The 17,397-nt window shown below is 37.2% G+C and overlaps 1 protein-coding gene across 1 annotated transcript; it reads left to right on the top strand.

Moving 5' to 3' along the window:
* Positions 1-6,074: 6,074 nt before the first annotated feature.
* LOC121968548 (senescence-associated protein OSA15, chloroplastic-like) lies at positions 6,075-17,136 on the top strand. Its single transcript, XM_042518872.1, has 5 exons — positions 6,075-6,087; positions 16,216-16,284; positions 16,515-16,561; positions 16,692-16,815; positions 16,892-17,136. The coding sequence occupies exons 2-5, from the start codon at positions 16,258-16,260 to the stop codon at positions 16,937-16,939; spliced, it is 246 nt and encodes an 81-aa protein (XP_042374806.1). The 5' UTR covers positions 6,075-6,087; positions 16,216-16,257; the 3' UTR covers positions 16,940-17,136.
* Positions 17,137-17,397: the final 261 nt, after the last annotated feature.

The raw sequence follows: 17,397 nt of genomic DNA, 5'->3' as shown, positions 1-17,397 counted from the left end.
CAAAAGCCTTTTTGAATATAATGTTGACTGAGCTGCCAGTGTCTATGAAGGTACGAGCGATGGCGTAGTTGGCTATCACAGCTTTGATGATCAATGCGTCGTCATGAGGTATTTCTGCCCCCTCTAGATCTTTGGGCCCAAAACTTATTTCAGGACCGGCTGCTCGTTCCATGCTGCATCATACTGCATGAATCTCCAATCTTCGGGCATGTGCTTTTCTGGCTCTGTTAGAATCCCCATCAGTGGGTCCGCCCGTAATCATGTTAATATTACCCCGAGCAGCATTGTTTCTATTCTCTTCCTGACGAGTCATTGTGGTTTCGGAAGGTGCTTTATCTGATACTTGGCTGGTACCAGCTGGGATCGGTATTGCTTCTTGCCGGGTTCCATCCGGGTGATATTCCGGTTTTAGCGGACTTTGCTGCCTGGGGTACTGTTGCCGGTAATAGTTCTGCCTCTGATAGCGCTCTTTATTGAAAGATTTTTCTGGCTCTGATAGCGCTCTTTATTGAAATGATGTAGAAAGATTTTTTTGAAATCTTTAAATTTTTGAATAGACTTTTCAGGTTATCTCTTGAACCAACGCTGCGCTGCTCCCCCAAGAGTAGTGAGAAACATCCGACACTTCACCCCATCGGAGAATTGTTGCAACAAGGCTACATTCTCAAATTTTAACAAGTGATCTTTCGGATCTGTGGTTCCGGTATATTCTCCAATTTGTAGATTCTGATATCGCTTAGGAAGTGGGTCATCTAATACACTTTGTGAGAATGGGGAGATGACCTTTTCTGGTGAACTATCACTAGTTATAATTTTAATCTTACGCTTCTCTCTGTCCGGCGCCTCACCAGAGGACTCTTGGAACACAGGCCTCTTACCCCCTGGATCCAAGGGAGTGCGAAGTAAGGCTCGTGGACGCCTGGTTGGAGAAACAGTAGCTGGAGGAAAATACAAAGGTTCTTCTCCTTCCATCTCCTTTCCTTTCCGATGCTCAGTAGTTGATATTGCCGGCTGATGAGTCGTCGGCAGAGTGGCCCCAGTATGAGCTTGCAGTTGTTGTTGCTGTTGTTGTAGGGCTTTCTGAACATGAGAATTAATGAGGAGATCCAAATCCTCGTGACTGATAGTAAGTAGGTTCGACTTCCCAGCCTCTTCCATCACGTAGTCTCAGATTCAGGCGAAGTTCCCACAGACGGCGCCAAATTTGATCCTGTCTGAGAAGCTGACCGTGAAGGAGATCCGGAAGAAGGAAACCCACTGTAATGACGAAGAATAATGCCGGTGAAACCTCGACCCGAGAAACCCAAAGCGGATCAGAAGAAAACCAGAATCACCGAAGGAAATCTGATAAGTAGGAAGAAATCCCCGTCCAAATAGGAGAAAACCGAACTTTCAAGCTCCCGAAGCTCCCTGCGCACAAGAGACCAACCAACACTATCGTGAGTGACCTAAGACCGGGGTGGGAATCCCTGGCTAGGCCCTCCGACGCTCAAGTTAGTGATCTCTCTTGATGTCGAGGAAGGAAGGAGAAAGAAGATGAACAGTAGCCAGAAAATTAGGGATGTGAACTTGTGAACTTACCTAGCTAACGGAGAGGATTCCCCCTTTTATACCACTTCATATAACCTCCGTACTCATGAAGTGGACCCCAGTTTGTTAGAGTTCGTTATGACATCAGCTGCGTACTTGGTGAAGATGATTTTTAAGGAATTTTTTGTACCCCAGATGTACCTTCTTTGTCGTTTAGCGCCTGCAAGACAATCTGAAAGCATATTTCCCGTCAAAATATATATTCTCTATCATGAAATATTCTATTCAATATATTCATGTATGATTCTTCTTCATGTGACTTCTATTTGTATCCTTGTTGTGTCGAAATAATATTTTATTCAACATGTTTCTAAGGTATTCATTGAAGGAACTGTGTGGGTTCTTTGCTCGAAAGAACCCTCTTGACCGATATTGGTCTATCTTTGCTCTAGAGTATGTATCGGTTGTTATTGGCTTACCTTCATACGACAAACATGTATCGACCGATATTGACTTACCTTTGTTCGGCAGGCATGTATCGACCGATATTGGCCTGCCTTCGTTTGGCAGGCATGTATCGACCGACATTGGTCTATCTTTGCTTCAGAGTATGTAGCGGTCGTTATTGGCTTACCTTCATACGGCAAGCATGTATCGACCGATATTGACCTACCTTTGTTTGGCAGGCATGTATCGATCGATATTGGCCTGCCTTCGTTCGGCAGGCATGTATCGACCGATATTGGTCTATCTTTGCTTCGGAGTATGTAGCGGTCGTTATTGGCTTACCTTCATTCGGCAACCATGTATCGACCGATATTGACCTACCTTCGTTCGGCAGACATATATCGACCGATATTGGCCTACCTTCGTTCGCCAGGCATGTATCGACCGATATTGGCCTACCTTCGTTCGGCAGGCATGTATCGACCGATATTGGCCTACCTTCGTTCGGCAGACAAGTATGTTTCGGCCGTTATTGGCCTACCTCCTTTGACTCTTTCTTCTTTTTCTTTCCTCATCTGAAGACCCTTAAAACCTATCCCATATCACTGATAATCTGAGACATACATACATACAAAATACATCAGCCACATACGGCTGGAATATATATACACAACCACGCAGTTATATAAACACAACCACGCAGTTATATAAATATATTAATCAGCCCACACGGCTGTACCAAAATCAACACAGCGGAAAATCACAAACAACTATCACAAAACACAAAGCGACTAACTGCGAGCCTCTCGGCTTGACACAATAAAATCAAACCAATTACAAGATACACAAATACAAGAATAAGAAACAAAACCAAAGCACAACTAACGTACAGTATACCAAAACCATAATATCGTCCTCGAATGTGACGTGGAACTGGCGGACAAGATCTCCAGGTGACTCCATAAATCCTTTGCCTGTTACCTGGTGAAATTACCAATATACGGGGTGGTGAGTATAAAGACTCAGCGGGTAATAGACAGATAGTGCATGAGTATAGTAAAGAACTAGAGATGCAAAGGTATACAACCTTGTATGGAAATAGCAGATACTACAGTGATATCATAATAAGTGTACATACCTGAAACCATATCCTAGGCTAGTAAGGGAAGGTAGGTGTAGCAAAGTCCTGCTACAGTACTGCTCATAACTACATGGTATCATGTGAGGTATATACAGGTCAATAGTAAGTAAGCCAGTGTCTAAACACATATCACAGGTATAAATCTTAACCTATGTAAGCATAACAGCATAAATAAACAACAGCAGCATAATCTAGCAATAGCAGCATAAGAAACAGCAGTATCAGTAGGTATAATAATAACAGCGTATGCACGAATGGTCACTCCCGCCCACCCCTCAAGTCCATGACCCCAGTATGGACGAGAGGCCGGGACAATGACAGACTGTACACCACTCCAGCTACCACTACTCTCGAGTGGCCGAGGGGACAGTTGCATAGTAGCTGAATAGCTACGTCTGCGATGGGGATCCCTGATGCTCGCGACTCCAGTAGACACTACCTATGAGTGTGCGAGTGGGGGGCATGACAGGACATGCGGCACGTTCCAAGCTACCACTACCCATGAGTGGCCGAGCGTGCGGCCCAGGCCAACGACCCTCTCAACCACAAGGGAGACATGGTCGCCGACATGCATGCAATGACATGATGTGAATAATGCAGCAGTCATCATATATATATAAACAGAAAACATGTATGCTACATGAAGCCAGCATGCTCAGCAAGGTGTGTAAATAAACAACAATCAAAGCAGGTAAACATGGTATCAGGTGTCCATATATCCAATACCTACTATCTAATGTCTGGTATCTGGTATCCAATACCTAGTACTATAGTATCTGCTAAATATCTTGAATAGCAACGAGAGACTGTATAGATACAGAAACGAATAGCTCAAAGATTGAGTGGAAGTATCAAGCGCCGGAAAAATAAGAGTGGAGTCAAGATAGATACAGCAACTATCTGAACATAAAGCTCATGCACTAGGATCAAAATACTAAGGAGATAAAGCAAGAAGTACCCGTCTATATATGTCAACACTACAACAAAAATGTTAAAAGGCAACACCCCTACGACAACGGTTTTAAGAGAAAGCGTTGCGTATGCACTCAAAGACAACGGTTTTTGCCAAAATCGTTGTCTTTGAACTCCCCATTAAATATAAAAGACAACGGTTTTGTGAAAACTGTTGTCATTGAGCAACTTCTTTTTAAAACAACAACACTTTTTACAACGGTTTATAAAACCGTTGTCTTTAAGCGCGTTTTTAGGGGCTACGACAACAGTTTTGATAAAACCGTTGTCTTTGACTTTATTCGTTTCGTCATTTTCCCCCTGCAGTTTTGCTTTCCCTCTCTCCGAAAATATTTTTAGCGCCGTGTTTCCCGTTCGCATTCTCGAACCCTAAGAAATTTTTCATTCCCTCTCCCTTTCCCATCCCCCCACTTCGCTCTCTCTATGTTCCATGGTGAGATGTGGATTGCAGTGTAAGAGTTGGAACCCTTGCTCACTGCCTGTCTAGCGATCTTAAGGTCTAAACTTGACACAAGGTGTGGTTTTACTCGCGCTTTGCTCCCATTTTTTGTCTTGTTTCTTGGGTTTCATCCTAGTTCTGCTGATGTTTGGTCTGGGAGGGCTGGATCTGCTTTCCTTGTGCTTCAGTGTTCATGATCCGGGCGTGCAACATTCTTTTTCGGCGTGATTTGTGTTATTTTGGGGCTTGCGACTCGTCTGCCATCAAAAGATGGTATTTTTATGTATTTGGGGTCGATTTATAATTTCCCTTTGTCTTTTTCCCCATCTCTTTAGTTTCTCTTGGATTGATGAGATTTTTGGGGTTCCTTTAAAGAGAAAAGATACATTTATGTAATTCCAACTCATGATTGTTAGCATGTTGGCATTGAACTTGTGCCAAGAGCAGCTCCTTTTTCCTCAAGGAGAAGCCTGTGCTATGTGCAGATTATGATAATGTAGTATATGCTTACATGTACTAATTTACATATTAACATGATTTTATACTCATACCATATAATTTGATAGAGATGCTCATATGGAACTTAACACTCTTCAGGTCATCAGCATGTGTGAAGGTTCAGCAACATATGCCTGAAAGCTTGCTGCAGAAGATTAGATAAATGTTGACGCTCTGTTTAATTAATTCTTAATAAGTTGCATAGTTGCATCAACTAGTTGCAAATATGGCTGGCAAGATTTCTTGCAAAATAACAGTTACTGGCCGAAGTGGATTTATAAGCTCATTCTCAAATGTATCACATTATACCAGATCAACATCTTTGAGAAAGACCATTGGCTTTAAGAAACTATGAAATAATTCATTGTTGTTATTCTGAGTGAAATGTGATCGATATGGTATACTCTAGATTCTCTTTTTTTTTTCTTTCATGTTTTTTTTTACAATTAAACTTCTTTTGTAGTCTCCAGTTTAATTAATTAGCTTACTCATAACTAAATTGCTAATTCAAATGGTCATAGATGTATGGTCAGACTACATTTCTGTGCAACCTTTTGACTATGTCGCCATTTATTTTGATATCATCTTTTTGCTTGTTTATTATTGTTTTGCTTTGGTGATATTTTTCCATGGAATTTTTATGCACTAGTGGCATAACAAGACTAAATGATCGGGCACACCAAGATGCTGTTGTTCTTCGACTTGGATTTCTTAAGCTTGATGGTATAACATCTTCTTTAGTCTATACTTTATCTGAATATAACAGAGTTTTCACTTGTTCTTTAGAGTTCCTTCAATATTTTTGAAGTACTAACATTTATGTAATGTGGAAGCTCGTGCAAGAGAGGACACAAGGAAGATTGACCTTGGTGTTAAGGAAAAGGCTGCTCGGTTGAAGCATTTAGCCACTGTATGTTTTCTAGCTTAGGTTTTCCAATTTTAGCCAAAAATCTCTTTTTTATCTGCATGGCTTGATTTATTCATGCATATCTTGAAGGACAGGGCTCAATCTGATCTGAAGAGAGTAGCAGATCAGCATTAGAGTGATGGGGCCTTAGAGGTTTCTCTTTTTCTGTAGTAGTTTGTTGGTTGCTACTCGAAAAACCTATAGGTTCCACTGTACAAAAATTTTGTACAAAGGTCTGAACCTTTTCCTAGCTACCATGTGTTCTTTTAAATTAAATTTTGGATCGCCTGCGGAACTTAACACGTTTGATCCAAAACTTAATCTATTTGTTCTTTTAGGTTTTGACTTGGATCTCCTGCGGAACTTAACACGTTCGACCCAAGTCTCCTTAAGTTATTAATTCCATTAAATATTAATTTCCATAAAAGGTTCCCAGTACTGATGTGACGAGGCACATGACCTTCTTGGATATGGGAGCAACCACCACCGACTAGACAAAACCTTTAATAGAAAGCTAATATTTAATTTCCTAAAATAACTTTAGGTTAACCAAAGAGAACAATCAAATCACAAGGAAAAGAAAGAAACAAAAGAACACAACTTCGAAAAAACATATTCGAAATTCTAGAACGTAAGCCTCTTGTATTTGGTATTATTTCCATAAATAACTAGCATGATGCGGAAATAAATTTACTAGTTATACCTTGTAGAAAAACCTCTTGATCTTCTACCGTATTCCTCTTCTAACCTCGGACGTTGTGTGGGCAACGATCTTCCGAGATGAGAAACCACCAATCACCTTCTTCTCCTCCTAGCTAGGTTCGGCCAACAAAGAGGAAGCTTCACCAAGGAAGAAAAACAAAATACTAACCAAGCTCCAAGAGATGCTAGCTTTCTCTCCTTCTTCTTCTTCTTCTCCGAGTAGTATCCGGCCACCACAAGAGCTCCAATAGAAGGGTAGGGTTCGGCCACCACAAGAGGAAGAGAGGGAGAGGTTGGCCGGCCACACCAAGGAACAAAAGAGGGAGAGGAATAATAGATGTTGTGTCTTGTGAAGGCACCCTCACCCCTTCTTTTATATTCCTTGGCCTAGGCAAATTAGGAAATTTAATTACAATAAATTTTCCTTAATTTCCTTGACATGATTTAATTGAGAGAAATAAAATAAAATTTCCCCAATTAATTTCAAGTGGCCGGCCATCATTGGATAACAAAAGAGGACAAGTTTTAATCAACAATTAAAACTTCCTAATTTGTTTCCGGAAATTTTAAAAAATAAAATTTCTCTTTAAAATCTCTTCATGGTTGATAAAAGGAAATTTCTATAATTTTAATTTTATCAACATGTGAATAATTTTTAAAGAAAAAATAAAACATCTCTCCAATCTTCAAATAAGGAAAGAGATCTAATCACTTTCTTTAATCTTTTGTAGATCTTTTACAAGAGAGATATTTTAATTTTAATTCTCTTTAAAATATATCTTCCACATAATAAAAATTCAAATTAAATTTCTTTTTTAATTTATTTTGGCCGGCCCTACTAGCTTGGGTTCAAGCTAGGGCCGGCCACCCAATAATATACCTAGGCCGGCCCTAGCTTGGTTCCCAAGCTAGATTGGCCGGCCCCTTATTGGTGGGTATAGAAGGTGGGTATAGGTGGGTATAGAACTCTATAAATAAGAGGCTACGATAGGGACCGAGAGGAGGAATTGGTTTTGGTCTCCCGATAAAATTAAGCATCCCGTGTTCGCCCCGAACACACAACTTAATTTTATCAATGATAATTCATTCCACTAGAGAACTATCATTGAACTACCGCACCAATCCCAAATTACATTTTTGGGCTCCTTCTTATTATGAGTGTGTTAGTCTCCCTGTGTTTAAGATATCAAATGTCCACTAATTAAGTGAGTTACTGACAACTCATTTAATTAATATCTAAGTCCAAGAGTAGTACCACTCAACCTTATTATCATGTCGGACTAAGTCCACCTGCAGGGTTTAACATGACAATCTTTATGAGCTCCTCTTGAGGACATTATCAACCTAGTATCTCTAGGACACAGTTTCCTTCTATAATCAACAACACACTATAAGTGATATCATTTCCCAACTTATCGGGCTTATTGATTTATCGAACTAAATCTCACCCATTGATAAATTAAAGAAATAAATATCAAATATATGTGCTTGTTATTATATTAGGATTAAGAGTACACACTTCCATAATAACCGAGGTCTTTGTTTCTTTATAAAGCCAGTATAAAAGAAACGACCTCAAATGGTCTTACTCAATACACTCTAAGTGTACTAGTGTAATTATATAGTTAAGATAAACTAATACCTAATTACACTACGACCTTCCAATGGTTTGTTCCTTTCCATTATGGTCGTGAGTTACTGTTTATAATTTATAAGGTACTGATAACATGATCCTCTGTGTGTGACACCACACACCATGTTATCTACAATATAAATTATTTGAACAACTACATTTATCATATATGTAGACATTTGACCAATGTGATTCTTATTTCTAGATAAATGTTTATACCAAAAGCTAGGCTTTTAGTATACACTCTAACAATCTCCCACTTATACTAAAAGACTAAGCTGCTATATCTGCTACCATACATCTGATTCCTAATCCTTCAATATGCCCATCAAAAGCTCTTGCCTTAAGGACCTCGGTGGAAGGATCTATAGGTCTTCACCTGATGCAATCTAGGCAGCAACAACTTCTCCTCGTTTATACGATTTCTCGTATTGGGTGGTACTTGCGCTCTATTGTGTTTACTTGCCTTATAGACTTATGGTTTCTTCGAGTTTGCTACTGCACCAACATTATTACAATAAATTGTAATAATCTTTGGACAAACCAGAAATCATATCTAAGTCTATCTTGAGGTTATTGAGTCATACAACTTTTAATGGCTACCTCAGAGGCTTGCCATATACTAAGCTTCTATGGTGGAGTCCAGAAAAACACCTTTGCTTATCACTCTTTCATAGTTATGACTTTACCTCCTAAAGTAAACACAAAACCCCGAGGTTGACTTATTATTGTCCCTATCTGATTGGAAGTCAAAATCCATGCAACCCACAGGGACCAAATTAACTGCCTTGTAAGCTAGCATATAATCTCTAGTTCCTCTAAAGTACTTTAATATATGCTTTACTGCAGTCCAATGTCCTTGTGTAGGGTTACTTTGATATCTGCTAACTATGCCCTTGGCAAAACATATTTCTGATCTCGTGCATAGCATACATTAGGTTGTATAACTGCCGAAGCATAAAGAACTGCCTACATGTCCTCAATCTCCTTTGATGTCATCGGAGACATCTCTTTAGATAAAGACACTCCATGCCTAAAAGGTAAGAAACCTTTCTAGGAGTTTTGCATGCTTAAAATGAGCAAGGATTTTTCCGATGTATCAAGCTTGAGATAAGTAAATATTTTTCTTGCGATCCCTTATTACTTTGATCTCAAGAATATATACATTCTCCCAAGTCCTTTATATCGAATTGTTTGGACAACCATACCCTTACTTCTGATAACATTTTGATATTGTTTCCAACTACCAAAAATGTTATCTACGTATAGTACAAGAAATACCACCACGCTTCCATCACACCTTTTGTATACACAAGACTTATCCGGTTACTAAATCCATAGATCTGGATTACTTTGATAAACCAGATGTTCCAAGACCTTGAAGCTTTGCCTCAGTACATAGACTGATTGAGCTTGCACACAAGATACTCTTAGCCCTTTGCAATGAACTCTTCTGGCTGCTTTATATGGATGCTTTCTTCAAGACTTCCATTAAGGAATGCTGTCTTGACATCTTCTTGCCAAATTGATAAAAGAATCCGGATAGACTTAAGCATGATTACCAGTGAAAAAGTTTCCTTTTTCATCAAGCCTTGCTTTGAAAGTTACTACCTTCCTGTCTATCCCTCTTTTCCTATTATAGACCTTTTACACCCAAAGGCTTTTACACCACTTGGTGGTTCTACAAGCTTCCAGATTTAATTAGAATACATATATTCTAATTCTATTATTCATTACTCTTTGCCAAGATGCTTCATATTTATCTTGGAGTGCTTCGTCATATGTCCGGAGATCAGGTTCATGTCCTTCAAGGATCGAGTTCAAAAACTCTCCCAAAACATGAATCTTTTAAGGTTGCTTAACAACCCTCCCACTATGACAAGGCATTTTCTGTAATTGTGTATCATTTGTGATACGTGTTGCAGTTTTCTTATGGTATCTCATCTTGTACAGTTGGTACTAGATTAGACATGTCTTTTATTATTTCCTTAAGAACAAATTTACTTATGAGCATGTTGTTCATTATATAGTCCTTTTCTAAAAATCAGTCATTGATGCTATCAATGACCTTCTGATTTTTAAGACTATAAACCTACTTTTGTTTATCTAGGATAACTTACAAACAAGTGAACTCCTATCCAACTTATCATTATCTCTCTTTAACATATGTGCTAGATTACCCAAATCCGAATATGCTTCAAAATAGGCTTACGCCTATTCAGCAATTCTATATGAGTAGAGAGTTATGACTTGGAAGGAACTATGTTCACTTTCATTTTCAGAGTTTATCCTTAAAACAAATTTGGTAATAACTCATCATCTATCTAATTATTCCATAAGAGTTCTTTACCTTCTTTCTACTACACCATTCTGTTGGGGTGTACCAGATGCAGTTAGTTAGGATTGAAATCCAACTTTTGATAAGTGACTCCTAAAATCTCTCAAGAGGTACTTGCCACTACGATTTTCCATAGTGACTTTTTACTTTATTCCTCCGCATCAACCTTGTACTCTTTGAACTAATCAAAGTACTTAGTCTTGCGGTACATTAAGTAAATTTATTTGTATCTTGAATAGTTGTCTATAAATTAGACAAAATATTCAATACTACCTCTTGTCTGGATAGTCATAGGATCACACAAATCAGAATGAACCAATTTCAACATATCTTTGACTCCATACCCCTTGGACTTAAAAGCTTCTTGGTTATTTTTCTTCCAAGTAAGACTCGCAGGTTGGAAAGATTTCCACTACCAATGAACCCAAACATTCATCAGCTACCAATGAATCCTACTCAAGTATAACCTAGCTTTAGATGCCAAAAATATAATTGGTTTATTTCCGAATGTTGCTTTCTCTTAAAATTAGAAGATGTGTTACTAATTTCCATTTGTTGCATCGTGGGAGTTATTGGATTATAAATTGTCAACCATCATACCAGAATAGATAACTTTCCTATTTTTCTTGATAACAACTTTGTTATCAAAATAGACATAATATCTATAATAGTTTAGAAACTGAAATCAGGTTCTTTCTAAACTTGGTACGTAAAGACAATTACTTAAAATCCATATTTTATTCTTATCAAAGGATAAACATCTCCCACTGCAACAGTTACCACTTTTACAGTAGTGCCATGTGGACGGTGATTTACCTTTCATTTAGTTGTGGGGTTTTTCCTGGAACCCTGCAATGAATTGCAGACATGATTAATGGCATCTTGTATCTACACTCCAGGTTCTGGTAGATAACACCACTAGACATGTTTCAACTAATGAATTAAATACACCTAAATTGTTCTTAGTTCTAAGAAGACAGTCTACCTTAATGTCCAAGTCCTATTTCCAATCATTACAATTGGGACTACTAAGTCTTTTTCTATAGTATGACTACTAGGGATTGACAGACATCCTAAGAATCACAAAAATATTTGGTCAAAATCAACTCCTTAAAATCTCCATGAATTTTGTATATACAAAATCGAAGAGGAGATTTTATTCATTAATTTTATTATCTCGTCAACTTTACTTTATGACGAATAAAATTAATAGTTGATCTGTCTTTGATCAAATATTTGGTCAAAACTCTTTGAATTTAAAATAAAATATTGATTCCTCAAACAATATTATTTAAATTCACCAACACCTCAAACACCGTGAATTTTGCATGCCACGTTAGTGTGGACGTATACAAATTCAACATTTGTAAAAAGAAGGGTTTTACCCATTAACTATCTTGTCATCGTATCTTTATGACAAATAAAATTATCTCAAACACCGTTAATTTTGTATGCCACGTTAGTGTGGACGTATACAAAATCAATCATTTGTAAGAGGGGTTTTAACCCTTTAATTTTATTATCTTGTCAACCTAGTTTTATGACAAATTAATAGTTGGTTTCATTTGGTCACACAAATAATAGCAGTGACTCCGATGGGGAGGATACTATTAGATGTGTCTAAGTGTATACCATTACTTGACACTAAGTCCATTAATAAGATTATGCCCCTTCCGTTGGGGAAGATCACACGCTCTTAATTAACTTCCTATAGTCATCCAAAAATGGAAGTCTGTTCTAGTGATCCACAAACAAGCTCATCCGTTATGGAGGAAGGCACTCAGAGCCAACGCGCAAGCTTGTTTGCATCACTTACAAACCAATAATGGAGACCATGGGATTTATTTAAAAATCCCTCTCCCACTTAGTTATTTATAAACGAGGAATTTTAACTATGCTAGCCTACTAGTCATGTATACTAACATGCACACACAGCACAATATAAAAGCAATAAATAGAAAATCTAATTTTCAACTATTATGGCTTTTATCTCTAGTTGTCCTCCGTGTGTTGTCATCCCAAGCTGCTGCCATATTTGGCCACCGCCATCGGGTCTAGTCTTGCTACTAGTTCCGCTGCGCCTCTGGTCCTTAGAAGGTTCCACGCTTTGCAAGATTCGATCCGCGACATAAATAGAATTTTACATTTTTGATCCTATATTCCATAAAAGGAATGTACATGTATCTAGATCAAAAATAAAATCCTAATAAAACTAAATACAGCTCCTGCTGTATTTTAATACAATCATGCACACACATATAAATTTCCCTTGACATGTCCAAGGGTCCAATCACACACATAATTAACTAAAAGCCATAATAGTTGGATCCTGCATCCACAAAGTTAGCACATCCTACTATTATCCTGCCTAAATTATGTATGACATGTGCATAATTAAACTAAATACCAAATACACAGAGGCAAAACCCTAGCTCTGATACCAATTGTTGGTTGTTACTCGAAAAACCTAGAGGTTCCACTGTACAAAAATTTTGTACAAAGGTCTGAACCTTTTCCTAGCTACCATGTGTTCTTTTAAATTAAATTTTGGATCGCCTGCGGAACTTAACACGTTTGATCCAAAACTTAATCTATTTGTTCTTTTAGGTTTTGACTTGGATCTCCTGCGGAACTTAACACGTTCGACACAAGTCTCCTAAGTTATTAATTCCATTAAATATTAATTTCCAAAAGGTTTCCAGTATCGACGTGACGAGGCACATGGCCTTCTTGGATATGGGAGCAACCACCACCGACTAGACAAAACCTTTAATAGAAAGCTAATATTTAATTTCCTAAAATAACTTTAGGTTAACCAAAGAGAACAATCAAATCACAAGGAAAAGAAAGAAACAAAAGAACACAACTTCGAAAAAACATATTCAAAATTCTAGAACGTAAGCCTCTTGTATTTGGTATTATTTCCATAAATAACTAGCATGATGCGGAAATAAAATTTACTAGTTATACCTTGTAGAAAACCTCTTAATCTTCTACCGTATTCCTCTTCTAACCTCGGACGTTGTGTGGGCAACGATCTTCCGAGACGAGAAACCACCAATCACCTTCTTCTCCTCCTAGCTAGGTTCGGCCAACAAAGAGGAAGCTTCACCAAGGAAGAAAAACAAAATACTAACCAAGCTCCAAGAGATGCTAGCTTTCTCTCCTTCTTCTTCTTCTTCTCCGAGTAGTATCCGGCCACCACAAGAGCTCCAATAGAAGGGTAGGGTTCGGCCACCACAAGAGGAAGAGAGGGAGAGGTTGGTCGGCCACACCAAGGAACAAAAGGAGAGGAATAATAGATGTTGTGTCTTGTGAAGGCACCCTCACCCCTTCTTTTATATTCCTTGGCCTAGGCAAATTAGGAAATTTAATTACAATAAATTTTCCTTAATTTCCTTGACATGATTTAATTGAGAGAAATAAAATAAAATTTCCCCAATTAATTTCAAGTGGCCGGCCATCATTGGATAACAAAAAAGGACAAGTTTTAATCAACAATTAAAACTTCCTAATTTGTTTCCGGAAATTTTAAAAAATAAAATTTCTCTTTAAAATCTCTTCATGGTTGATAAAAGGAAATTTCTATAATTTTAATTTTATCAACATGTGAATAATTTTTAAAGAAAAAATAAAACATCTCTCCAATCTTCAAATAAGGAAAGAGATCTAATCACTTTCTTTAATCTTTTGTAGATCTTTTACAAGAGAGATATTTTAATTTTAATTCTCTTTAAAATATATCTTCCACATAATAAAAATTCAAATTAAATTTCTTTTTTAATTTATTTTGGCCGGCCCTACTAGCTTGGGTTCAAGCTAGGGCCGGCCACCCAATAATATACCTAGCTTGGTTCCCAAGCTAGATTGGCCGGCCCTTATTTGGGTATAGAAGGTGGGTATAGGTGGGTATAGAACTCTATAAATAAGAGGCTACGATAGGGACCGAGAGGAGGAATTGGTTTTGGTCTCCCGATAAAATTAAGCATCCCTGTTCGCCCAACACACAACTTAATTTTATCAATGATAATTCATTCCACTAGAGAACTATCATTGAACTACCGCACCAATCCCAAATTACATTTTGGGCTCCTTCTTATTATGAGTGTGTTAGTCTCCGTGTTTAAGATATCAAATGTCCACTAATTAAGTGAGTTACCGACAACTCATTTAATTAATATCTAAGTCCAAGAGTAGTACCACTCATACTTATTATCATGTCGGACTAAGTCCAGCGGCAGGGGTGAACATGACAATCTTTATGAGCTCCTCTGGAGGACATTCTCAACCTAGGATCTCTAGGACACAGGTTCCTTCTATAATCAACAACACACACTATAAGTGATATCATTTCCCAACTTATCGGGCTTATTGATTTATCGAACTAAATCTCACCCATTGATAAATTAAAGAAATAAATATCAAATATATGTGCTTGTTATTATATTAGGATTAAGAGTACACACTTCCATAATAACCGAGGTCTTTGTTTCTTTATAAAGCCAGTATAAAAGAAACGACCTCAAATGGTCCTACTCAATACACTCTAAGTGTACTAGTGTAATTATATAGTTAAGATAAACTAATACCTAATTACACTACGACCTTCCAATGGTTTGTTCCTTTCCATTATGGTCGTGAGTTACTGTTTATAATTTATAAGGTACTGATAACATGATCCTCTGTGTGTGACACCACACACCATGTTATCTACAATATAAATTAATTGAACAACTACATTTATCATAAATGTAGACATTTGACCAATGTGATTCTTATTTCTAGATAAATGTTTATACCAAAAGCTAGGCTTTTAGTATACACTCTAACATAGTTAACAGCAATTATTCAGTTTCTTTAGTCGTGATTTTCTACTTTTTCCTTCATTATTTATTTGGAAAAACCATCATCAAATTTTATTTTGAGTTGTAAAGAAGATCCTCTATATTCAATATTCTGGAATGAAGATTATTGTATTATTTCTCAATCTAAAAGGAAATTCCATTCAGAATGAAACTACAGTGGCTTCATAAGAATGAAGCAATCATCTGGCAAGTGTTTTGAACCAAACTTGATAGGGTAGATGTATTTCACAGCCATTTGAAATCTTTTTTAAATGTGAGGAATGGAAGGGTATTAAATCAGAGTGGAAGAGGGAGGGAAAACACAACATGTAGGCAAAAAAAAAAAAAAAACTGATGACCAGCCTTTATAATTTTAAATTTTTTTTGGAGGAATGGTTACTGAATAAAACTTTAACAAGCTACCAAAGTGTTTGTTGAAATGTGCTACATACTCCATTGTAGATTGCGTCCAAGGAATATATGAAATAGTTTAGTTTTGGTTGCTGAGCTAATATTCTGCTTGTTTTCTCATAATATTGCAAGTTAATTATTGTCCATAATATTATGTGTATATTGGATATCAAGTGTGGATTATAGTTTCTTTTATGAGTTAATGGAAGAAATTACGTGACTGTGTGACTATGGAGTTTGTGGAAGTTGTTATTGATGACCATAACAACCCTGTTAAAGTGTCTTTTGATATATTTATTTTACATCTAATTATAACTGTATAATTTTCTTCAAAACATTTTGAGTTTGACCAGGCCGACTTACGACGAGCTGACTTCATATTTAGACGACGTGCCATGGAAGATGCATACATGGCATTGAAGGTAGAAGATGTACTGCTTTTTTTTCCAACATCGTTGTGGTGTAAGTTTAATCATGTATATTACTTGCATAAGTGTCATATGATTAACTAGTTTAAAAAATGCGGAGTCTAGTTTATATCCCATAAATTTTTTGAAATGATTATAATGTTCATTGTCCTTTGTTCTGTTGTTTTACTATAATTCAGTACACAAGATGCAAGTAATGTGAATAATCTGTCTCTCTTGTGCAGTTTATAAGAAACATTCATGACATGATGGCAAACAAATTTTACCAATTGTAAGTCTTTCACCTCAATATCAAACTTTCTTACATGTAGTGACTCCTGTTAAAATTGTTTCTTGCACACTTTTGTGTTTATATGGCATTCATGATCAATCATTCATTTTGTTGAAACAATTCCTTGTAGTCCTTCAAATGAAAGGTCTTTCTCTCTCAAAGATAAAATGGGATTCATTACACTCAAAAAGAATGGGAAAGCTCTTGATCTATTTGCAGATGAGGTCACAACAGACCGTATGCAAGCCATTCAGGTGCTTTAATGTGCATACTTTTTTGTTCTATTTTTGTTTATGAATGCTTCATTTCACATGTTATTGTTTGTTTTAGGAAGCTTATTGGACTATGGCATCTGCCTTACTGCCATCTAGTCCATGATTCTAGCACAAGTCTTATGGCTCTGAGAACTATCATCTAACAGTTTTCACTAGGATGTAACTATCTTACAACGATGAGTCTCGAAGCTTCAATGCAGCTATTTGGTGATGCTAAGGCCAAATATCTAAATCCTTATCTATTTCATCCCGGTTTCTCATAAGTGTTCTTGGTGACATCGTACTACTAGTTTTAGTGATGTATAGACAGTTCTCCTCAAATGACTAATCCAATTCGAGACTTCTGCTCCATTTGAACTTGTTTAAACCAAGGAACCATGCTGTTTTCCTTTGATGCTATGCTGAACTGCCTTGCTCTTGGATTCACTTTTCGGTTATTCCACAGGAATTGAGTGTTGTCCTGGAATTGCTTTATATTTTATGTAGATTTTATGTAGAATTTTCTCTTCCATTTTGTAGACATTGAGTGTTGTCCTGGAATTCTGGAAATCCTTCTCTCAT

The sequence above is a fragment of the Zingiber officinale genome, chromosome 3B, assembly GCF_018446385.1.
Source record: "Zingiber officinale cultivar Zhangliang chromosome 3B, Zo_v1.1, whole genome shotgun sequence".
Taxonomy (NCBI): domain Eukaryota; kingdom Viridiplantae; phylum Streptophyta; class Magnoliopsida; order Zingiberales; family Zingiberaceae; genus Zingiber; species Zingiber officinale.
Note: the sequence above shows the minus strand (reverse complement) of the source record. Positions and strands in the feature narration are given on the sequence as shown.

Bases quoted from the DNA above. Each gene is read 5' to 3' on its own strand.
- LOC121968548 (XM_042518872.1), top strand. From the start codon at position 16,258: ATGGAAGATGCATACATGGCATTGAAG. The intron at 16,285-16,514 runs GTAGAAGATGTA...TCTCTTGTGCAG, and splicing joins ATGCATACATGGCATTGAAG to TTTATAAGAAACATTCATGA. The intron at 16,816-16,891 runs GTGCTTTAATGT...TGTTTGTTTTAG, and splicing joins ACCGTATGCAAGCCATTCAG to GAAGCTTATTGGACTATGGC.